A 25,567-nucleotide genomic window follows, 5' to 3' on the forward strand; every position below is an offset into this window, starting at 1 on the left:
CACAAATTCTGGACTTTTCACGCAAACAAAATGTTTTACAATTAATGGTTCCTGTTTGTACAGGCAAACTGAAGCCAAATTAGCATATCTCAGAAGAAGGGTGATGTTTGATAGTTGGGGGACAAATGGTCAAGAAACTTTTCAGAGAACTTCTGTTCTTGTAAAGAGAAGTTAAACGGAGTACCCCTGCCATCTGTACAAATGGATAGAAAGTTGCTGGCAGCTTTTGATGACTGGTCTTTAAATGTCTACATTCATCCCTCCAAATAATACCTCAAACAAATGATATTGTCATTTACAATCATTACTGTTTGTGGGAGATTGTGTGCAAATTAGCTGCTGTTTGTTACAAAATTGTCTGAAATTAATTGGCTTTAGTGGCTTCTTTGGTACCTAAAACATTTTAAAAGCTCTCCTCGACTTCCCTTGATCACTCTTTCTCTTGATCAGCTTCAGAATAGTACCATAGGGTTATTGTATTCAAATGTGAGCAGGTGAGAGCTCTCTTTCGTGTCTCCTTAGACTACTGCACTGGAATGTAAGCCCAGATTTTGTACTGTTTCCAAGTGGGGTATGACTTTTGTGACCTAATGGCAAGTGGGCTACAGTTGGGGCTGTCGCTGACACTCCCTCCCTCATGGCAACATATTCACCTAACCTTCAAGTAGTTAATATTTTAGCTTTCTGCACATCAGCACCAGCTGTGTATTACGGTGAGGGCATGACTTAGCGAGATGTGAATTTAACTGTTTTAGTTATGGCATATGCTTGGTCATGGTGGCTTAATTGTTTTAACTAATTATTCAAATTGAACAGGAGATGGAAAGCTAAGCATTTATTGTCTGATTTTAATTTTAGAGAAGCTCTGATTTTGAGATGGTGGCATTCTGGCTATCCAATACATATCGTTTGTTGGTTTGCTTAAGGCAGTACAGTGGGGATGAGGTGAGTAGTTTTTATTTTTGAAAGACATGTTGGTGCAGGAGGTCATGAAGGTGAATATGAAAGTTTTTGAATTAGATCTGTTTGCTAAATATCAGTCATCAGTCTTTTAAAGGCTATGACATAAATGCCCCAGTGTCACTAAGATGCTAATATCTCTCTAATTTTGTCTCCCTTTGAATTTTCAAAACTATATACATCTAGTAGCACTATACAGTTTCATTGCGCAATGCTTCTGACTGGTTGGATCATGAGTCAGTGGATGGATGACTACAGAAGAAACTGAGTCACTTTTTTGTTGAGTGAACTATCAGGAATAATCCTTCAAATTTGTCATGCATAATGAGCACCCTTAAAGGTCCCCATGCTGTCTCAACTGAAGCTTCAGAATTTAGCAACTCTGCACACTTTTTGACTCCTCATCAATAATGCATGGATGCACAGATATTTAAACAGACTGTAACGCCAGTTGCAAATGTGACATCCAACAATTTGTTTTCTTTTAACAGAATTCTGTGGAAATGAATACACCAGAACAAAGAAAACACATCTTGAGGAACTTTGATCTTTCTCAACACTGCCTAATTTTGTCAGATCTTGCTGTTCAACTTTACCATCAATTAATCAAAGCTGCAGAAGCAAAACTTCAAGAAATGATTGGCAAGTGATTCTTTGTCAAGAGCAATACTCTGATTATTAGTGACAAATGTTAAGTTAATCTGCCCAATTTAACATTTCTACATCGAAAGCTTTCTTAACAATTTGGTGTATGTGGCACCATCAGAGATTGTAAAGTCATCCAGACCCTTTGGTCCAACCAGTTCGTGCAGACTATGTTCCCAACTTAAACTAGTCCCATTTGCCTGAGCTTGGTCCATATCCCTCCAAACCTTTTCCTATTCATGAATTCCTCCTAAGGTGTTTTAAGCATTGTAACTGTACCTACATTCATCACTTCCTCTGAAAGTTCATTCCACGTGTGAACCACTGATCTTTAAAAACAAAAAATGCCCCTAGTCTTCTAAAAAATCGTTCTCCTCGCATCATAAAAATAAATCTTTATTCCCTGCCCTAGGGAAAAGACCCTTGCTTATTCACCTTTTATCTATACCCCTCATGATTTTATAAACCTCTATAGCCTTAACCTCCTGACTGATCCATGCTATCCTCCTAACTCAAACCCTCCATTGCCAGCAATGTTCTTGCAAATCTCTTCTGTATCCCCTCCAGCTTAATAAATCCTTCCTGTAACAGGATGGTCAAAACTGAATGCAGTACTCCAGACTTCAATGTTCTGTACAACCTCAAGACCTTTCTGCTCCTACGCACACATTGTCTGAGCAGTGAAGGCAAGTGTGCTAAATGATGCCTTAATCACTGTCTATACGTGACACAAATTTCAAAGAATTACGTATCTGAAACCCTAGGACTCTGTTCTACGACACTAGCCAGGGCCCTACTTTTAACTGTACCAGTCCTGCCCTTGTTTGTTTTACCGAAATGCAACACCCCTCATTCATCCAAATTAAACTCCATCTGCCACTCCTTGGCCCATTGACCCAATTAATCAAGATCTCTTTGTAATCTTGAATAACCTTCACTGTCTAGTACACCACTAGTTTGTCATCTGCAGACTTACCACGCTGTCTATATTCTCATCTAAATTATTTATACAAATACAGATAAAAATAGACCCAGCATCGATCCCTGTGGAACACCTTTGATAACAGACCTCCAGGCTGCAAAACAGCTCTCCTCCATCACTGTCTCCTTTTGTTAAGCCAGTTTTTTTGTATCCAATTGGCAAGCTCCCTTGAATGAAATGTGCAAAAATGAAAAGGAACTGAGACAATTTAACCCACACTTCCAGTCTGGAGTTTTGATCTTGAAATTGTTTTTGTCTGTTTTTTTTTCCCCACTGATAATTTGTTGAACTGTCTGTTTCCTCTGTTTTATTCATGAACGAGTAGAAAGTTTTTTTTCAAAGGGGTTTGATTTGTCACTTGGTAGCAGATTAGTAATCTTCTGTGTCAAATGTTAAAATTGTGTGTTTATGATAGCTATTTTTCTGTTAATGGAATCTGGTGCAAATTGCTTTTTCCAGGATAGCAGTCAGTCTGGCAAATTGATCATCTTAGCTCCTGAACTGACGTTTTTGCGTAACAGTGGGGTTCAATATTTGGTGCAGTTTTTTCTCCGTTAAGGGGCAGCAATGTTAATTAAGTCAACTATCTGTGAAGTTCCGCAGATTAACTTTCTAAAGTATATCGTGCGCCTGTAAGTTTGCTCACTGAGCTTGAAGGTTTGTTTTCGGATGTTTTGTCACCACGCTTGGTAACATCAGTGAGGCACTCCAGTGAGGTGCTGGTGGTATGTCCTGCCTCTGTCTCTTGGTTTCTTAAGGTGGATGTTGTTGTTTCTGGTTCCTTTTTGTCCCCAAGGGAAGGAGGTAGGATCTAAATCAATGTGTTTATTTAATGGAGTTCTGGTTAGAATGCCATGCCTGTAAGAATTCTCATTCATGCCTTTGTTTTGGCTGTCCTAGGATGTGTATGTTGTCCCATTCAAATGATGTCTTTCTTTGTATGTATAAAAACTAGCGATAGTGGGTAGTGTCTTTTGGTGGCCAGTTAATGTTCATGTATCCTGATGGCAAGTTTCCTACTAACTTGTCTGATGCAGTGTTTTTTACAGTTTGTGCATGGTATCTTGTAAAAGACATTAGTTTTGCTGGTGGTATCTAATGGATCCTTTAGGTTCATAAGTCACTGTTTAAGTGTGTTTTGGGGCTACCATGATCCAAAGGGTCTTAGTGGTCTGGAAATCATTACTGATATGTCTTTTGACGTAAGGTATGGCTATATGTTTTGGTTGCGTTGTGCCTGCTTGTTTGTGTTTGTCTGAGGAATCAGCGGTTTGTGTTTATTGGGTACCTGTTTTTCTTTCTTGTATAGGTATTTTTCTGCTTATTGTAGTTTGAATGCTGCAATGTAATGGAGCTTGTTGAAATAAGATCTTGATGCAGCTCCATTTGTCTGTTGGGAAGATTCTGTCAAGTCTAGGAATGGGGGGGTGGGGCTCTGTCGTCATTCTCCTCCTGTTGTGTAAATGTTATACCCGTCAGGATGACTCTTTGGCATCATGCAGCCTACAAACACACTTAAACAGCAACTAATGAACCTAAAGGATCCATTAGATACCACCAGCAAAACTAATGTAATTTACAAGATCACGTGCAAGAATTGTTTTTAAAAAAACACTGCATCGGACAAACTAGCATGAAATTTGCCACCGGGATACATGAGTGCCAACTGGCCACCAAACAATATGACCCACTATTGCTTGTTTCTATACATACAGACAAAGAAGGACACCACTTTGACTGGGATAACACACGCATCCTAGGACAGGCAAAACAAAGGCATGCAGAAGAATTCTTAATGAACATGGCATTTTAACCAGAACTCCAATAAACACCTATTTAGATCCTATCTACCTTCCCTTGGGGGCGGGGGGACTCAAAATGACATAACCCACCTTAAGAAACCAAGACCTATAAATAGAGGGGTGGGACATGCCACCAGTGCTTCCCCTGAGACTCTGATGTTACCCAATATGGTGACAAAACACCTGAAAACAAACCTTCAAGCTCCGTGAGCTAACTTAGACTTATCGATCAATCTGAGCTAAAAATCTTCTCAAAAATCACTAATATATCCGAAGTCTCTAATATGGTTTAGAGAAGCATGTGGTGGCTTTAAATGAAGAATAGTTCTTACAGTAAAGTTTGTTTTCAATTTGTCTACAGTGCCCGGGATGTTAGAAAATGATACCATTCAATGTGTTTCGATGGTTACTGCAAAGCCAACAGGTTATAGAAAGAAAGCAGGAAGTCTGTCTGGAGAAAATACAAAATATACACTGAACTCCATCATTCACCAACTAAGCTTGTTTCACAACATCCTCTCCAAATATGGTTTGCATCCTGAAATCGTTAAACAAGTTTACCGGCAGATTTACTACATAATTACAGCAGTCACACTGAACAACTTACTCCTCAGGAAGGATGTGTGCTCCTTCAGCAATGGAGTCCAAATCAGGTGAAATAAAATCTGCTAGAGTTCGGTGAAATATCATCTGGGCAGCAAATTCAAGAATTATTCTACCTTTTTTTTGTAGTAGGAGCCAAGATGGTCAAAAGGAAGATGAACAATCGTAGCTCGGTTGATGTACTTAAATGCTGCAGGCCACACTAGCAGTACTGACATTGGTCAATGTATGAGGGGTGGGTGACTTAATTTAGAACAACAGACCAGCTTCAGTTTGGGTGTTTTTGTTTCTGCTAAATTGGCAGCTGATGTATGGATATCAATTTAATAACACAAATTCTAGTTAATTTTCTGGAGTGATCTAGATTCAGAATGAGGAGAAAGTGAGGATTGCAGATACTGGAGATCAGAGCTGAAAATGTGTTGCTGGAAAAGCGCAGCAGGTCAGGCAGCATCCAAGGAACAGGAGATTTGACGTTTTGGGCATAAGCCTTCCTGTTCGAATCTCCTTTTCCTTGGATGCTGCCTGACCTGCTGCGCTTTTCCAGCAACACCTTTTCAGCTCTAGATTCAGAAAGAACCAATTTTGCTACATTTATTTTCTCCTTGTAATGTAGGTCATATGGATGACATGCACAGACTTGACAAATGTTTTGGTTCAGTTTGTGTAGCATACTGCAGTCCTGGTATTCTATCACAAGCCCACTGGAGGGGGTGTAGCTGTGTTGGATGTAATAACTCTGCATTTTGCTGGCTGTGTAACCATGGCAGTTTATTTATCCCGGGTGGGTGGGAGGCAGGTGGTGGTATTTCTGGCTGGTCTGTTTTAACTTCAGACAATTTTTTAAAACGTTGTTTATATGTTGGATGGGTCTGCAAGCTGCACAGAATTGTGCTGAAAATTAGACTTTTAATTTGGCCATTTCCAACCCCACACTTCTGAGCTAACCATGAATGTAGTGGAAAAGATTGTTTTGAACTGCAGTATTTGGTTTCAAAGACTTGCTATTTTTATTGGAGTATTTAAAATGTAAATGTTTGTTCTTCAGTTATGAACTTTCTTGATGGAAGGGGGAAGGGAAGTTATTCAGAGTTAAATATTCAGTTTAAAGAAGATACATGCTATAAAATTGGAACCAGTATTTTGGAGTTTAGTCCCCACTTGTTACTATTGTGCAATCATCTTTAAAATGAAAATTGCCATCTTTAAAATTATAATCTGGTATTTACTACTGATACCACAGGATGTTTCTGTAGTTAGTGGTGGTGGCACACTAAAATACCACTGCACTTGTGCAAAATGGTGAAGGTTAAGTCATAGAACATTACAGCGCAGTACAGGCTCTTTGGCCTCGATGTTGCGCCGACCAGTCATACCGATCTGAAGCCCATCTAACCTATACTATTCCATGTACGTCCATATGCTTGTCCAATGACAAATTAAATGTACTTAAAGTTGGCGAATCAATCCACTCTAGTCCCACCTTCCAGTACGCAGCCCATATCCCTTCCAACCCTTCATATTCATATACTCATTCAAATGCCTCTTAAATGTTACAATTGTACTAGCCTGCACCACTTCCTCTGGCAGCTCATTCCATACACATACCACCATCTGTGGAAAAAGTCCTAACAGCCTGATCTGCTCTTGCTGTGTTTAAGCTGAATATTAATATAACCTGGAAGTGTTTAATGAAATGTGTAAATATTTTTGATTCCCATTTAGACCAATAACTTTTGGAAATTCTAACCTCCAGTTGATAGATGGAAGAATGATGTCAATATTTTGCAAATGGCAATTTTACTTAACAAATGACTTAGCACAATTGATGAAACTTTTTTTTTGTAGACAATTTGTAATTAAACTGCAGAGAAGAGCATTTTCTTTATCAACTTTGTGCATGTTATGCACTCAGTGGAATTATAGCCTTTTATAGGAAGCCTTTCAGTTTCTAATGGGTTCTGGTGTGTTCCTTTTCCCCATTTGAGTGATCATCTCCAGGTACTTTTTTTTCTCATGCAGTTTTTTTTAATCCTCAACCACCACAACTTCCTGTCTTTTGAGGCATCAGCAAGTCAAATTTTTTGGAATCTTTAGCTGGCTGCAAAATGAAACACAGCTAGTAAATGTCTCTCCCTCCTGCATCTAGCTGTGGTAGTTCTCATAGCTATGCAGCCTCTGCTGAGTGCTCAGAACATCCTTCTTTCTGCGATATTTCTTTTGTTTTGTGCTGAAGTCTGTCGCCTGATTGCCGAAAATAACTTCCTCTCCTGGTGGCACCACCCCACACACTTCCCAGTGGTGACATTCAATTAGTAACTTGGTGGAAAAGCTAATTAGCTGTTGTCAACTCTCATTTCCTTGTGCCACAAATGGTGCAATTGTTCACAATTTGGATCTTTTGAAGCTTTGAGATTTGGGAGACTTATTGTAAACCTAGGGTCTGTTGCCGTTATCGCTATGTTTTGTTAAGAAGGTGGGAGGTATTTACAATCTAAAACTTTTCCTTTTTTGTCTTGAATAATCGAGCTACCTAGACTTCGTGTCAAGCAGACTGCAAAACGAGTTGTGACTCCATTTACCACCAATCTAAAGCTATAGTCTCAAAAGAATCTTTAAAACCCAGATGTAACAATTTACATCATGAATGTACTTGATTTGTTGATGAGCAGACTGTGGTAAAAGTGACTTGGAGGTGCCAGTGTTGGACTGGGGTGGACAAAGTTAAAAATCTCAACACCATGTGATAGTCCAACAGGTTTATTTGGAAGCACTAGCTTTCGGAGCGCTGCGTCTTTTTCAGGTGGTTGTGGAGGACAAGATCATGATCACAGAATTGATAGCGAAAGTAGTCCAGTGTCATGGAGAGGATACGTTAAATAATTTTTAGATTAAATTGTTCATCTTTTGAAATTGGATATGCTGTTTTTGTTCTTTTTGATGTGTAAACTGTTGGGGGGGGGAACAGCCTTGCAGGTGTAAGCTGCAGTGACGGGGTCTGTGGCGTGAGGTCTGGCTCTGAGACTCAGAAGGGAAAGGGGGAGAGGAGGAGAGCGCTAGTTATAGGAGACTCTCTAGTTAGAGGGACGGACAGGCGGTTCTGTGGACATGGGCGAGACTCTCGGATGGTTTGTTGCCTCCCGGGTGCCAGGGTCCGAGACGTCTCGGACCGTGTCTTCAGAATCCTTAAGGGGGAGGGTGTGCAGCCAGAAGTCGTGGTACACATTGGCACCAACGACATAGGTAGGAAGAGGGGTGGGGAGGTCATTCAAGAGCTCAGGGAGTTAGGCTGGAAGCTAAAAGCTAGGACAGACAGAGTCGTCATCTCTGGGTTGTTGCCGGTGCCACGTGATAGTGAGGCAAGGAATAGGGAGAGAGTGCAGTTGAACACGTGGCTGCAAGAATGGTGTAGGAGGGAGGGCTTCAGGTATTTGGACAATTGGACTGCATTCTGGGGAAGGTGGGACCTGTACAAACTGGACGGGTTGCACCTGAACCAGAAGGGCACCAATATCCTGGGGGGTAGGTTTGCTAGCACTCTTCGGGGGGGTTTAAACTAATTTGGCAGGGGGATGGGATCCGGACTTGTAGTCCAGCAAGTAAGCTAGCTGTTTGTCAGGATGTCCAAGAATGTAGGGAGGCTGTGGAGAAGGTAGCACTGACAGGGAGCACTTGCGGACACGGAGATGGGCTCAAGTGCGTATACTTCAACGCAAGGAGTATCAGAAATAAGGTGGGTGAACTTAAGGCGTGGATCGGTACCTGGGACTACGATGTTGTGGCCATCATGGAAACGTGGATAGATGAGGGATAGGAATGGTTGTTGGAGGTTCCTGGTTACAGATGTTTCAGTAAGATTAGGGAGGGTGGTAAAAAAGGAGGGGTGGTGGTGGCATTGCTAATTAGAAATGGTATAACGGCTGCAGAAAGGAAGTTTGAGGGGGATCTGCCTTTGGAGGTAGTATGGGCTGAAGTCAGAAATAGGAAAGGTGCAGTCACCTTATTGGGTGTTTACTATAGGCCCCCAAATAGCAGCAGAGATGTGGAGAAACAGATTGGGAAACAGATTTTGGAAAGGTGCAGAAGCCACAAGGTTGTAGTCATGGGCGACTTCAACTTCCCAAATATTGATTGGAAGCTCTTTAGATCAAGTAGATTGGATGGGGCGGTGTTTGTGCAGTGTGTCCAGGAAGCTTTTCTAACTCAGTATGTAGATTGTCCAACCAAAGGGGAAGCCGTATTGGATTTGGTACTCGGTAATGAACTGGGACAAGTGATGGGCTTGTTACTGGGTGAACATTTTGGTGATGGTGACCACAATTCTGTGACTTTCACCTTGGTTATGGAGAGAGGTGCGCACAACAGGGTTGATTTTACAATTGGGGGAAGGGAAATTACGATGCTGTAAGACAGGATTTGAGGAGCATAAGTTGGGAGCATAGGCTGTCAGAGAAGGATGTGGTGGAAATGTGGAACTTTTTCAAGGAGCAGATACGACGTGTCCTTGATATGTATGTACCTATCAGGCAGGAAAGAAATGGTCGTGTGAGGGAGCCTTGGTTGACGAGGGAGGTTGAATGTCTAGTAAAGAGGAAGAAGGAGGCTTACATAAGGTTGAGGAAACAGGGTTCAGACAGAGCAGTGGAGGGATACAGGATAGCCAGAAGGGACCTGAAGAAAGGGATTAAGAGAGCTAAGCGAGGGCATGAAAAATCCTTGGCGGATAGGATCAAGGATAACCCCAAGGCATTTTATGCGTATGTGAGAAACATGAGAATGACGAGAACGAGGGTAGGTCCGATCAAGGACAGTAGTGGGAGATTGTGTATTGAGTTGGAAGAGATAGGAGAGGTTTTGAATGAGTACTTTTCTTCAGTATTTACGAACGAGAGGGACCGTACTGTTGAAGAGGAGAGTGTGAAACGGACTGCTAAGCTAGAAGAGATACTTGTTAGGAAGGAAGATGTGTTGGACATTTTGAACAACTTGAGGATAGACAAGTCCCCCGGGCCTGACGGGATATATCCTAGGATTATGTGGGAAGCAAGAGAGGAAATTGCAGTACCGTTGGCAATGATCTTTTCGTCTTCACTGTCAACGGGGGTGATACCAGGGGACTGGAGAGTAGGGACTGTTGTGCCCCTGTTCAAAAAAGGGAATAGGGATAACCCCGGGAATTACAGGCCAGTTAGTCTTACTTCTGTGGTAGGCAAAGTAATGGAAAGGGTACGGAGGGATAGGATTTATGAGTATCTGGAAAGACACCAGCACGGATTTGTGAAGGGTAGGTCTTGCCTTACAAGTCTTATTGAATTTTTTGAGGAGGTGACCGAGCAGTGGATGTAGTGTACGTGGATTTTAGTAAGGCATTTGATAAGGTTCCCCATGGTAGGCTTATGCGGAAAGTCAGGAGGCATGGGATAGAGGGAAATTTGGCCAATTGGATTGAAAACTGGCTAACCGGTCGAAGTCAGAGAGTGGTGGTAGATGGTAAATATTCAGCCTGGAGCCCAGTTACAAGTGGAGTTCCGCAGGGATCAGTTCTGGGTCCTCTGCTGTTTGTAATTTTTATTAATGACTTGGATGAGGGAGTCGAAGGGTGGGTCAGTAAATTTGCAGATGATACGAAGATTGGAGGAGTTGTGGACAGTGAGGAGGGCTGTTGTCGGCTGCAAAGGGACTTAGATATGATGCAGAGCTGTACTGAGGAGTGGCAGATGGAGTTCAACCCTGCCAAGTGTGAGGTTGTCCATTTTGGAAGAACAAATAAGAATGCGGAATACAGGGTTAACGGTAGGGTTCTTAGTCAGGTGGAGGAACAGAGGGATCTTGGGGTCTATGTACATAGATCTTTGAAAGTTGCCACTCAGGTGGATGGAGCTTGTAAGAAGGCCTATGGTGTATTAGCGTTCATTAGCAGAGGGATTGAATTCAAGAGTCGTGAAGTGATGTTGCAGCTGTACAGGACTTTGGTTAGGCCACATTTGGAGTACTGTGTGCAGTTCTGGTCGCTTCACTTTAGGAAAGATGTGGAAGCTTTGGAGAGGGTGCATAGAAGATTTACCAGGATGTTGCCTGGAATGGAGAATAGGTTGAGAGTTCTCGGCCTTTTCCCGTTGGAACGGCGAAGGATGAGGGGTGACTTGATAGAGGTTTATAAGATGATCAGAGGAATAGAAACTTTTTCCCCGGGTACAACAGTGTGTTACAAGGGGACATAAATTTAAGGTGAAGGGTGGAAGGTATGGGGGAGATGTCAGGGGTGGGTTCTTTACCCAGAGAGTGGTGGGGGCATGGAATGTGCTGCCCGTGGGAGTGGTAGAGTCAGAATCATTGGTGACCTTTACGCGGCAATTGGATAGGTACATGGATGGGTGCTTAATCTAGGATAGATGTTCGGCACAACATCGTGGGCCGAAGGGCCTGTTCTGTGCTGTATTGTTCTATGTTCTATGTAAATCCCAGAACTACTATTAAATTACATTCTCAAGATAGTTCAGCTTTTTTTAACAATAGATGTGAAGTCAGTCAGTCCATCTGTGTCCCAATATTTGGTCAGACTGACGAGCCGTCTGTGTGGTTTTACATGGACTCATGCAGTTTTTGAGCAAACTAAACTGCAATTCTGCAAATACAAATTCACCCTGCCCAGGGTTTGACATGGATGTTCAAATTGGCAGGAAATAATAAATGCTAAATTCATCAGGTGCACTCTCACAAGGGGGAGCAAAACCACCTGATCACAACACCGCCATCCATGCTCCCAAAACCAATCATAACATTGTCCTCAAACCAGCGGATAACGGAGGAACCATCATCATTCAAAATAGAACCGACAACTGAACAACCAGGATCACTACAGGCAACTACTGGCTGATTTGACCAAAAAACACCTGTGAACAAGAAACATTGGTCAGGACTTTGGATCCAGTCCTTCAGAGTTCCCTATGCACCCTCAACCCACACAATTTCCATGTGGGTAACTTCTGCCATCTGAAGATACACAAAGCAAACCCCAGGATGTCCCACCATATTAGGCAATGGGAACCTGTGAGAGACGCCTCTGGCTACATCGAGGGCATCCTGAAACCCATTGTACAGGGGGCCCCAACTTCTGTTGCGACAATACAGGTTTCTTACAAAAAGTCAGCACCCATGGACCAGTTGAACCGGGAACATTCCTCATCACAATGGATGTTTCAGCACTCTATCCCAGCATCCCCCACAATGATGGCTTCACGGCAACAGCCTCAGTACTGAACACCAACAACTGCCAATCTCCAAGAGTACCATCCTAAACTCACCTGCTTTAACCTCGACCGCAACGTTTTCACCTTTGACAACCAGGTCTTCCCCATGGCTGTTCCATGCTTCTGGATGACCAAATTTCCAATCCAATTGAATGGATCAGTTGGAGAGACTGAGGCAATGAGGAATTTCCAAGAGCAAGGGGATGTGGTGGATGGCAGTTAGAGGAAGGATGGAGAAGACTCGCATATGGTCACATAGATGGGTTAACTTCAGAAAAGCTAAGAGGTAGGCAGGTAGTCTTCTGTGGCTATCCTCATTTCAAACAAGTATGCTGTTTTGGAAAATGTAGAGGGTGATGGATTCTCAAGGGAATGCAGCAAGAGCAGCCAAGTTCTGGCACGACGCTGGCTCTTATGCAATGAGGGTCACGTTGGGTCCCAAGAGATCAATTGTTTTGGGGGACTCTCCAGTCCAAGGCACAGACGGATGATTCTGTGGCCAGCAGCAAAAAATCAAAATGGTGTGTTGCTTCCCTGGTGCCAGGATCAAGGATGTCTGAGGGTGTAGAATGCTCTCAAGAGGGAGAGGGGCCAGCAGGGGTTCATTGTACACATTGGAGCCAGCAACATATGAAGGGAAAAGGTTGAGATTGAATGGGAGATTAGCGTTAGACAGGAATTTAAAAAGGAGATCCTCGAGTAATATCTGGATTACTCCCGGTGCTACGAGCTAGTGAGGGCAGGAATAGGTGGTTAGAGGAGCTGGTTTATGGGAGAAGGATTCACGTTTTTGGATCGTTGGAATCTCCTATTGGGGTAGAAGTGATCTGTACAAGAAGGACGGATTGCACCTGAATTGGAAGGGGACTAATATACTGGCAGGGAGATTTGCTGGAGCTGCTCAGGAAGATTTAAACTAGTAAGGTAGGTGGGGGTGGGACTCAGGGAGGTAGTGAGGAAAGAGACTGGTACAGTCGAGAACAGAAATGAGTCAAACAGGGCAGGCAGGGACAAAGCGGACAACAAGGTAGGACTGATAAATTAAACTGCATTTACTTCAAGGTAAGAGGCCTAACAGGGAAGGCAGATGAACTCAGGGCTTAGTTAGAAACAGGGACTGGGATATCATAACAATTGCAGAAACATGGGTCAGGGATGGGCAGGACTGGCAGTTTAATGTTTCAGAATACAAATCCTATAGGAAGGATGAAAGGGGGGACAAGAGAGGAGGGGGAGTGGTGTTTTTGATAAGGGATAGCATTATAGTTGTGCTGAGGGAGGATATTCCTGGAAATACATCCAGGCAAGTTATTTGTGTCGAACTGAGTAATAAGAAAAAGATTGTATTATAGACCCCATAATAGTCAGAAGATAATTGAGAAATGGATTTGTAAGGAGATCTGTTATCTGTAAGAATAATAGGGTGGTTATGGTCAGAGATTTTAACTTTCCAAACAGCCTGGGACTGCCATAGTGTTAAGGATTTAGATGGCGAGGAAATTGTGTGTACAAGAAAATTTTCTGATTGTGTGTGGATGTACCTACTAGAGGTGCAAAACTTGACCTATTCTTGGGAAATAAGGCAGGGCAGATGACTGAGATGTCAGTGGGGGAGCACTTTGGGGCCAACGACCATAATTCTATTAGATTTAAAATAGTGATGGAAAAAGATCGACCAGATCTAAAAGCTGAAGTTCTAAATTTTGAGGAAGGCTAATTTTAATGGTATTAGGCACGAACTTTCAAAAGCTGAGGGCAGAGGTTTGCAGGTAAAGGGATGGCTGGAAAATGGGAAGCCTTCAGAAATGAGAACTACTTTCCAGAGACAGTATATTCCTGTCAGGGTGAACGGGAAGGCTAGTAGGTATAGGGAATGTTGAATGATTAAATTGCGGGTTTGGTTAAGAAAAAAACATCTGTCAGGTACAGACAGCAAAGATCAAGAGAATCCTTAAGTATACTCCTACTGCCTTTATACTCTGAGGGGGAAATCAGGAAGGCAAAAAGGGGACATGCTATAGCTTTGGCAAATAAAGTTTAGGAGATTCCAAAGGGTTTTTACAAATCCCTTTAGGACAAAAGGGTAATGAGAGACAGAACAGGGCCCCTCAAAAATCAGCAAGGCAGCCTTTGTGTGGAGCAGCAGGAGATGGAGATAATAAGCGAGTATTTTGCATCAGTCTTTACTGTGGAACAGGACTTGGAAGATAGAATGTGGGGAAATATGGCGACATCTTAAAGTGCCCATATGACAGATGAGGAAGTGCTGGATGTCTTAAAACGCATAAAAGTGGATAAATTCCCAGGACCTGATCAGATGTACCCTGGAACTCCTGGGAAGCTACTGAAGTGATTGCTGGGCATTTTGCTGAGAAATTTCTTTCATCAATAGTCACGGGTGAGGTGCTAGAAGACTGCTAGAGGTTGACTAACATGGTACCGTTTTAAGAAAGGTAGTTAAGGACCAGCCAGGGAACTATAGACTAGTGAACCAGACATTGGTGGCGGGCAAGTTGGAGGGAATCCTGAGGGACATATTTGGAAAGGCAAGGACTGATTAGGGATAGTCAACAAGGCTTTGTACATGGGAAATCATGTCTTTCAAACTGAATTGAGTTTTTTTTGAAATAGAGGATTGATGTGGGCAGAGCAGTAGACATGATCTATATGGACTTCAGTAAGGCATTCAACAAGGTTCCCCATGGGAGACTGATTAGCAAGATTGTATCTTGTGGAATACATGGAAATATAGCTATTTGGATACAGAACTGGCTCAAAGGCAGAGGGTGGTGGTGGAGGATTGTTTTTCAGACTGGAGGCTTGTGACCAGTGGAGTGCCACAAAGATTGATGCTGGGTCCACTACTTTTCATCTTGGATGTGAACATAAGAGGTATAGTTAGTAAGTTTGCAAATGACTCCAAAATTGGAGGTGTAGTGGACAGTGAAGAGGGTTACCTCCGATTACAATGGTGTTTGATCAGATGGACCATGGGCTGAGAAGTGACAAATGGAGTTTAATTTAAATAAATGTTGGGTGCCACATTTTGGGAAAGCAAATCTTAGCAGGACTTGTACACCTTAATGGTAAGGTCCTAGGGAGTATTGCTGAACAAAGAGAGCTTGGAGTGCCGGGTCATAGCTCCTTGAAAGTGGAGTTGCAGGTAGATAGGATAGTGAAGAAGGTGTTTGGTATGCTTTCCTTTATTGGTCAGAATATTGACTACAGGATTTGGGAAGTCATGTTGCGGCTGTACGTGACTTTGGTTAGGCCACTGTTGGAATATTGCGTGCAATTCTGATCTCCTTCCTATTGGAAGGATTTTGTGAAACTTGAAAGGGTTCAGAAAAGATTTGCAAGGATGTTGCCAGGGTTGGAGGATTTGAGCTATAGGGAGAAGTTGAATAGACTAGGGCTATTTTCCCTGGAGCATCGGAGGCTGAGGTTAGAGGTTTATAAGATCATGAGGGGCATGGATAGGATAAATAGACACAGTTTCTTCCCTGGGTGGGAGAGTCCAGAACTAGAGGGCATAGGTTTAGGGTGAGAGGGGAAAGACGAGACTTAAGGGGCAATCTTTTCACATAGAGGGTGGTACATGTATGGAATGAGCTGCCAGAGGAAGTGGAGATTTGTACAATTGCAACATTTTAAGAGGCATTTGGATAGGTATATGAATAGAAAGGGTTAGGAGGGATATGGTCCGGGTGCTGGCAGGTGAAACTAGATTGGGTTGGGATATCTGGCATGGACTGGTTGGACCGAAGGATCTGTTTTCGTGCTGTACATCTGATTCTAAATCTTTCATCCTTTTTAAAATTGGCTATATCTAAAATTTATTTAATATATCACATCTCTGTGACACTGGACTCCTTTGGCTATAAATTGTGATCGTGATCTTAACCTCCACAACTACCTGATGAAGGAGCGGTGCTCCAAAAGCTAGTGTTTCCAAATAAACCTGTTGGACTATAACCTAGTGTTGTGTGATTTTTAACTTTGTGGTAAAAGTGGTTAACCCAAATTTGTCTGGAATTGTCCAATTGTATAAAGTTCCACAGAATTCAATATCCAGCTCCAATCTAAATATTTAATTTTAATCTCCCAAAAACTTCGTCTCACTGCAAACTCTAGAAATATGTATAGATTGAAGGGCAAGTGTAATCTATAAATATGATGGCATAGATCATCTGCTCTCTGGACAGTCAAAAACTGAACTATTCCCTAAGCTGTATGTCAGTATATTTCCCAAATCCCAGAATGTTGACACTGGATTTATCTGGGAAGTTTGAACTTCTGATGTAAATTTCCCTACTTCCCTGGGGCCATAAGAAAAGTCTTCACTCTAAGCCAGTTTTGGAGATTCTGCACAGTTCTGAGGTCCTGAATCATTACCTGGAGAATATTAAATTCAATCCCTTCAATAACTCGACACAGAATGGTACAGGCCCTTCAGCCTTTGATGTTGCGCCAGCCTTTTATCTTACTCTTAAGAAAGTTATGATAGCGTCTAATAAATCCGAACAGGTTCCATAAAATTCTGTCATTGTGTGGTCAATTAAACCTCAAGGTTCTTTTACAACAAGGTTGTTAATTAGCCTTTTTTTACTACATAATACCTGTTCTAAAATAGCATGTCTGCATGCTTCTCAATATATTGCTGTAGAAAACAATCCCTAGTACAGTTCAGAAATTCATCCCCCATAGCTTTAGTGCTGTGTTAGTTAACCAAATATTTGCATAGATTGAACTGATCCATGATGCTCACACTATGTGCTTCTCTCATTTCCTGTTTCATTCCATGCCCCACATACCACTACTGCTTTGCGGCCTTCACATAACTCCAGCCACTATCCACTGCCCCTTAAATGTTCTGGGGAGCCATGCACTGACCTTCCCCAATCTTACTTTGACCCCACTCCACCCTTCAAAAAAAAAAGCCTGACCCACCACCTCTGCTCCCTTGCATGCTTACCCATCCTTCCCGGATAGTATTAGTAGAAGTGACTACTGCACAGTCCTTGAGCCATTAGTCTTGTTTTTATGTCATGTCTACCTTTCTTTCTGTTTTGTTTTTGGTGCTGCAATGCTTTCCATTGTGTTAAATGGGAAAATTTGCACTGATTTAGCAACTCCAAATCTGGCACGGTGGCACTGCAGGCCCTTAGCAGCAGAATGGTATTCAATTATCTGTAATTTCATGGCCTGTCTCCCATCTCTCTCAAAATGCAAGGTCAACCCTAGCTCAGTGAAGAATGCAGAAGTGGTGCTAACACTGATGTGTGATCAGTAACATGCAATAGACAGGGGCGAAGCAATTCCACAACCAGTGGATCAGATTTGCTCTGCAGTCAAGAATGGTAATGTCCTGTTAAACCAAAAACAGGAGAAGGAGGCTCTACAAGTTTTTGGTTTGATTTTTCTTTTGTTTGATTCCAGTAATAGGAGCAAAGCTAACTCTGGAGCACAACCCCTAGTTTAACTGCACAGTTTAAAAACACTGGCATTTACCCAGCAATGAGGAAGCTGGGCAAATCCAACCTGGCCATGAGCTAATGTGTCTATCTACTCTGGATCAATGTAAAATGTTGGAAGGGGTCATTGATAGGTCTAGCAAACAATGCTTGCTTAACATTAGCCCTCTCACTGACCTCACCTTGGGTTCCATAGAGTCACTCAGCCCCTAACCTCATTCGAGCCTTGTTCCAAATATTGGTCAAAGAGCTGAACTCTAGAATGAGTGTAAATGCCTTTCACACGAAGGAAGCAGTTGGAGTATGGCATCAAGGTATCCTGGTAAATCTGAATAATTGGAAATCTGAACTCTCCTGTATTTGGAGTCATAACTAGCATGAAAAAGATGGTCATGATGTTGGCAGTCAATTATTTAAATCACAGGGCATCACTGAGTTTCTTGAGGGAGTATCTTAGTCCCAACTATCTTCAGCTGTTTAATTAATGATCTTCCCACCCAACATAAAGTTAGAGGTGGCAATGTGCAATCATCAGTAAACAGTCTGTGCCCATATGCAGTAAGACCTTGGACAAGAGTGGTTAGCACTGCTGCCTCTCGACGCCAGAGACCCGGGTTCAATTCCCGCCTCAGGCAACTGTCTGTGTGGAGTTTGCACATTCTCCCCGTGTCTGCGTGGGTTTCCTCTGGGTGTTCCGGTTTCCTCCCACAGTTGAAAAATGTGCCAGTTAGGTGAATTGGCCGTGCTAAATTATCCATAGTGTCTGGTGAAGGGGTAAATGTAGGGTAATGGGTCTGGGTGGGTTGCTGTTCAGAAGGTCGGTGTGAACTTGTTGGGCCGAAGGGCCTGTTTCCAAGCTGTGTAAGTAATCTAATATCTGGGTTTGGGTTGACTAGCAATAGGTAACATTTGTGCCACACGAGATCTCAAGCAATGACCATCTCTAACAAAGGAATCTAACTGTTATCTCTTGATGTTCAATGAATTTTCATCCCTGAAACTCCAAAAGCAACATCCTGGGGTTACCGTTGATCAGAAACTGCACTGAATCTGCCATGTAATTACTGCTCACAAGAGCAGGCAAGGAATTTGGCAGCGACTGACTCACCACCTGTTTTCAGTGCCAGCCCAACATCTACCTGACAAAAGTCAGGACTGTGGACATATTCTCGACTTGGTGGAGTTGCAATCATCCAGGCAATACTTGAGAAGCTTGACACCATTTAGAACAAAGCAGCTCACTTGACTGACACTTCATCCACCACTTTCAAGTATCCTTCCCTTCTCCATCAATGTACAGCGACAGCAGGTTGTACTACCTTTTGCAGTGTGCTAATTGAGCAAAAGATCCTCTGACATTTTCCTCCTTTCTGAACCTGTGACCTCCTACAAGTTGAGCACAGCAGATGCATAGGAACACTACTTGCAAGATGTCTTCAAAACTGCACATCACCCTGTCTTGAACTATATCACTATTCCTTCATTGTTACTAGGTCAAAATTGTGGGACACCATTAATAATGCAGCAAGGTAGATGCACCCCAAGGGCTCCAGTGCTTCAAGGAGGCAGGTTGCCATCACCTAGTTGAGGAATGACCATGCTGACCTAGCCAGAGATCTACACATTCCTGATTGAATATAAAGTGCGAATACATTTTCACAGGACTGCCAATTATGATTAGATTCCCTTCAGTGTGGAAACAGGCCCTTCAGCCCAACCAGTCCACCAAGATCCATTTCCCTCTGACTGATGTACTTAACGCTATGGGCAATTTTTAACATGGCCAATTCACCTGACCTGCACGCCTTTGGACTGTGGGAGGAAACCGGAGCACCCGGGGGAAACCCGCACAGACAGTCGCCCAAAGCTGGAATCGAACCTGGGACCTTTTGCGCTGTGAGGCAGCAGTGCTAATCACTGAGCCCCCATGCCGCCCTTATGATATTGTACTATAGAGTGGTACACTCGGGTCTATGTTGTGGTCTTGCCATGGATGCCAAGCAGCATTTCACATTTTGCTATATGTTTATCATGCTATTGAGTTTCAGACAGGTAGGTGTCTTGTTGCTTGGACTGCTGAGATACTTGTAGTTGTCTTCATAATCTTTCTCTTCCTGATGCAGAAACAATGTCACCAATCTAATTGAATGGCTAAGAGGCAAGAATCTACTTCAGAGTGGTGCACTTGAGATACTGGAGCCACTGATACAAGCTACCCAGCTCTTGCAATTGAATAAAACAACAGATGAAGATGCTGAGACAATCTGCTCAATGTGCACAGCACTCTCAAAGGCACAGGTACAGTTCAATTTACTGTTTTGAGCAAACCACAGCCACTTAACATGTTGGTGTAGTACTGAGTGCAAGAAATAGTTTAACAGGAATGTCTTTGATGTATGAGTCAAAATTCTGTTGAATGATTGTGTACATATCTCTAGTCTTGAGACCAAAAGGGATTCAGTGGAGAACAACCAGAATGATTGGAGGGGAGGATGAGATCTTAGATTATGAAGAAAATTACTCTAATTGGGTTACTATTCTAATTTGAGAATCTTATGATTCCAAAAGGAACCAGATAATTCAAAAGTCCACTGAATAGCTTTCTTAGACTGTGCAGCATGTAAGATTGATTCTTCCAAATGCAAACAAATTTTCAAAAATATTCTAAGTAATTTGAAACCTATGCTTCCTGTAACATGGAAGGCACAGGTGTCTCTGAATCATTAACTCTTTTGCGGAAATATTTAGTTTCCTTTCCTGTTTGCATCTGTTGTAGATTTTTTGATAATGCCCATGAATAATGGACATTGCTATTGTGCATTGAGCTAAAAGGAAATATATGGGGAAACCACATCAACATCAACATTTATTTTTCACTTAGCTATTTGTTATTTTGCTTGGGAATCATATTATCATATGATCAAAAGAAAAACTGTATACTTGAGGGAGGGGAAAAAAGTGGAAATGATCCTTGCCAAGGATATCAGAAGGAGTGCCATTTCTTTGCCAGAGCTAAATGGAATTGCAAGTTTCAGCACACACGTCTGACATTATAATTATGTACAGAAGTAACTTTCTTTACTTAGGCTGACATGAACAGGAGAGTGAGCACCACCTATTTTAAATGTTCCAGATGTTGCCTATTCACATTTAGATTGGGTTTTGGAACCTTAACAAATTTCAAGGCTCTGCTGGACATGTCAACAGTCAAGTAATGCCAATGATGATACACAAAGCCTATGAAAGTTTAAATATTGGCATTGCAATTTGTTTCCTATAGAGGACAGTGTTTGGAATAAGGCTCTACCCTTAAACCTTTTGCTTGGAAGCTGATGTCGTTCTGTTGTCAGTCCTCCTCATGCTTTCAGTAAAACCTGAATACCCAATTGTAGACCTATCCTCTGGAAAGCTTGAGAGAAACTTACATTAGATGGTTGTTTAGTCATCTTTGTTTATGCCTAAGTAGAATCTCTGCGGTTCTGAAATCTCCAAAATCAGGATACACACTGATCATGTGCTTTAAAAACAACTTCAAGTGACAATGCTTGACACAGTTAGGATCATTTGACTATTACCTTGCAGCACCTGTCCTCTTGTAATGAGTTTTCAAGCAATCTTTTTCCTAATTTGTTCTTTTACCCTTTGAATTGTAACAGATTGTGAAAATACTGACGCTATATACACCTATGAATGAATTTGAGGAACGTGTGACTATAGCTTTTATAAAGAATATTCAGGTAAATATTTTTACTAACTACTGTGCATATTTGCATGCATGTTCAGTAATCTAACCCTCATTTTATATTTATCATGTGCCTAGCCTTCTAATTTCTGTGCAAAAATCCTAATTTGTCTTTTGACTACTTTTTGAAAGGTGTGAGGTGGTTTGAGGAGTTTGGGGTAAGGTTTTTTGCAAGGTTTCTAATGCATATTGACTTTTATGATTTAGATTTTTATCTTCTGTTCAGTTCGGCAAAGTGTACTGAAACTGGGTCAACATAACTTAGTGTAAAACCTTGGCATTTCTGAGCATCCAAAAATAAAGGCTTTTAGCTTTTCTTGAGCAAGTGTAATTAATTGTATTACAATACTGTATAATCAGCATATCTTTATCAATTATAAATGCTATCTTTAGAATATATTGGCAGTGCTTATTTCTATTGTAGGTGTGATTTACTTCGTGTGTTTGTGAATAAGATAATTAATCTTTTGATTTAAATGTGATCGGTAGATCTACCACATGGCCTTCTGTAAATTTCTTTTTCTTGTTAAATAAATCAATGTTCTCTTCTGTCCTCCCCAAAAAAAAGTCAGTTTGAGATCACCTTTCATCCAATAGGACAATGTGGAATCTTGTATTGTGTTGGTGACTGGATTGAAAACCAGCTTAACTGGTTTTTGAGGAGGTTGGCAATGTGATCTTTTTGATGAAGTATATTCCATAATTTCTATAATTGTTATCCTGCCCATGGAATGTAGTCTAAAATCTAAACCTTATTGCTTTTGATATGAATTCAATGTTTTGAAATGCAATAATTCCTTTCAATAGCTAACCTTTTGCCACACTTGGGGAAATAAATAATCATACTGGATGTTTTGTCTTGCACAGGATCGTTTGGCAGGTAGAAGTCCAAGTCGCCGATTACTAATGGAGTTAAAGCATGTATTTGCTGTAAACTTTCCCATCATTCCTTCACCAGTGAACCTGGACAAGATTAAAATTCCTAAAAACTTGAAACTGAACTTTCTAAATAGATTCTGAATAATGAGTGTTTGATCATCTGGAGTGGGTACACAACTTGCATGATTTTGTTTAAGAGCTTTTTGATTTTGCAGAACTAATTTGTTCTAAGTTACGTAAAATTCAACTATTTTTAATATATTTGGCAATAATAAATTCAATTAAAAGGCCACATTTTACCAGAAGTAAATAGTTCCTCATTTATTATTCCTCTTGAAATATGTGGTATTTTTGAGAATCACAAGGTATAACTACAGTCATAGCAGATTCTCAGCACAAAACTGAGGGGGATAGGAGTTTGAGAAGGTGCAAGATGTAACTGGGAATTTAACTTGGGATAACTGACTCGGCGTCACTAGAATTATTTCAACTGTAAATGGGTGGTTTGTTTAGTTCACATGCACTAAATTACTCCTTTCTCATGTTTTTAGTTTAGTAGTTCAAAAATGAAGTGCTCAAATTTATTAAGCTCCTACATATAAATGTAATTTATATTTAAATATCACTTTTTGATTTCTTTGCATTTTTTGCCTACTTAAGGAATTGGGCATTTGATATTTTAGACATGGTGTTTGTCACTGATTTGACGAGGAGAAAATATTGAGGTGGTCTGAATCATTTCATGGAAGCTTGGTATGACTGCTTCCTTTTACTAGGAATCTTAAGAGGGAAAATGCAACAAAATAAACCAAGCATGAGAATGTCATCGTTATCTCATCTTAATGCTTAAACTATTTGTTCCTGTATTCTCCATAAAGAAATCAATTTTTAAATAGCTAAGAGGACATTTGTTTGTAACATGATCATTGCTGAGACATATTTGTGAAAAACATATTTATGCTGATAGACTAATGCACATTTCAAGATTTCAGTGTTTGTGTGAGGATCTATGAAAATGTTTCTGCATTGTGTAGGAATCTGTTTTACAATTCAAATTTAAAAAATTAGCTTTGTTTTTAATATTTAAAAATCTGTACTTTCGAGAAGCTATGGAACTATATATTTATGTACTTCAAATACTTAATAGATTTTCAGATTGAATGTTGGTCCTCCTTTTAAGTACATTATTATCCGTATCAGATGATTCTCTAATAAAACATTGGTTAATGGAGAAAATTACAGTTGCACCATTTGATTCTGTATATGATCCAATTATTGATGCTTATGATTACTTTGAAAGCCTAACCAATAACACTTCTCAAATGTTACTGTCCTTTTTTTATTATTTAATTACTTTATCCCCACAAATGAAGTTTTATATATCATAATTTGGGGTGCAAGTTTTTTTTTCCCCCCAAGTACATGGACATTGACTAACCTAGCTCAAAGTTATTAGTGGTTTTAGATTTTTGATTACTTGACACTTTAATACTACAGTAAACTGTGCCAGTACTATGCTGTGCAAGATATGTCCCTGTAGCCTATTGGTATCAGTGTGGAGTAATGATGCAGAAGTTTGTGGTTTTTGCTTCTCCAAAATATAACTCTTCACATCTTGAATGTTGTGCCAAGTGACTAATGGTTACTGTACACCTTTCTAGAAATCTAACTTTAAATGCCACCGTTGTCCATGTCCAGTTTAATCATCATTGGATGGCATTGCTGTAATCTGAATTTTAATTTTGTATTTAAACAGGTTGGTTGAATATAGTCTTTATTGCTGCCATTTGAGAATTGGAATAATCCTTTTTTGCATTTGTAATTGAGGTGGAACAGACAACTTTTTTCTTAAAGGAATTTAGCTATAAATAACTTTGCAACTTGGTATGGTTGAAGATGGAACTCATGAGAATGGAGATCAAACTAGTCAATATCACATTTTGTACTCAACACACAATTGTTACTGTAAATGAAAATGACTAAATAGAATTGACACTCATTCTGTATAGTATATGATGAAAGGGATTTGTGGGAATTAACTACTCTCCCGACATTGAATGTTTCTCCCTTCCGCACAAAGTGCAGGTAACCCATGCCATAAAGACAGTTTTAGCACCTCCTCAAAAGTGACTTAAATGCAAGATAAGCATACAATTTATTGGCACAATTTTTTTTTCCTTTAAAGCCCTTTCCAGTTTGAAGTTGTAATTTATTGAATCACTCTAACTGATTTACAAACAGTGATTCAATGATGAGTATTGACAAAACTTTTTCTGTTGGTTTTATTTTGTGATGGTGTTCATTTTCTTTGTGCTGCAATCTGTTCTGTAATATGATTGAAATCTGTTTTGTTGTAACTAAAGATTTTTCAGGTTTTAAAAAATCAGGACTTCAATTAATTCCCTTGTTGATTTCATGACTGAAAAGATTACCAAAATAAGTAAGTTATTCATAAATTAGTTAAGCATTAATGTTAATATCCAAGAAAATAATGTAGTATTTTTATAAAAGAAAGGACCTTAATGAACCAGACTGCTCATCTTGTTTATCTGGAATTCACTTGGATACATCTAAAAAAGAATTTGTTTGAAAAGCTGATGGTTTTTGTTTATCCTGATACTTTATGCACAACATCCATCAAAGAAACCTGTTTCCAAGGTGCACTTCGCAAAAATACAATGCAATCCTAGATAGTTGGTATTCTTAGTATTGCTTACGCTGTTATCATATTTGCATTACTGTAATGCTAGTTTATGTGCATGCTTTGATCTCTGACCCCCTTTTTAATTGATCTATAGTCTGCAATGATTAACTTTGCAACCACAACCCCAACCCCCAAGCCCAGAGTTTCAACATCAGAGCAAATAAGCAAGAATTTGTACTGACTCCCATTTCTGTTGCTAGCATTCTAAGGTGGTATTCTTTAGTCCAGCCATAGAGATGTACAGCATGGAAACAGACTCTTCGGTCCAAGCTGTCCATGCCGACCAGATATCTCAAACCAATCAAGTCCCACCTGCCAGCATCCCTCTTAAACCCTTCCTATTCATATACCCATCCAAATGCCTTTCAAATGTTGCAATTGTACCAGCCTCCACCACATCCTCTGGCAGCTCATTCCATACACGTGTGTGAAAAAGTTGCCCCTTGGGTCCCTTTTTTATATCTTTCCCTTCTCACCCTAAACTATGCCCTTTAGTTCTGGACTCCCCGACTCCAGGGAAGAGACT

General features: G+C 40.8%; 1 protein-coding gene across 1 annotated transcript in view; it reads left to right on the forward strand.

Moving 5' to 3' along the window:
* LOC132829215 (unconventional myosin-Va-like) overlaps window positions 1-22,478 on the forward strand; it is a 175,290-nt gene extending 152,812 nt beyond the window's left edge. The window contains exons 32-38 of the mRNA XM_060846582.1: window positions 210-212; window positions 859-945; window positions 1,452-1,602; window positions 4,751-5,042; window positions 19,840-20,014; window positions 21,373-21,453; window positions 22,326-22,478. Coding sequence (XP_060702565.1) covers window positions 210-212; window positions 859-945; window positions 1,452-1,602; window positions 4,751-5,042; window positions 19,840-20,014; window positions 21,373-21,453; window positions 22,326-22,478 — 942 coding nt within the window. The remainder of the gene's footprint in view (window positions 1-209; window positions 213-858; window positions 946-1,451; window positions 1,603-4,750; window positions 5,043-19,839; window positions 20,015-21,372; window positions 21,454-22,325) is intronic.
* The last annotated feature ends 3,089 nt before the right edge of the window (window positions 22,479-25,567 follow it).

Source organism: Hemiscyllium ocellatum, chromosome 28 (genome assembly GCF_020745735.1).
Source record: "Hemiscyllium ocellatum isolate sHemOce1 chromosome 28, sHemOce1.pat.X.cur, whole genome shotgun sequence".
Lineage (NCBI taxonomy): Eukaryota > Metazoa > Chordata > Chondrichthyes > Orectolobiformes > Hemiscylliidae > Hemiscyllium > Hemiscyllium ocellatum.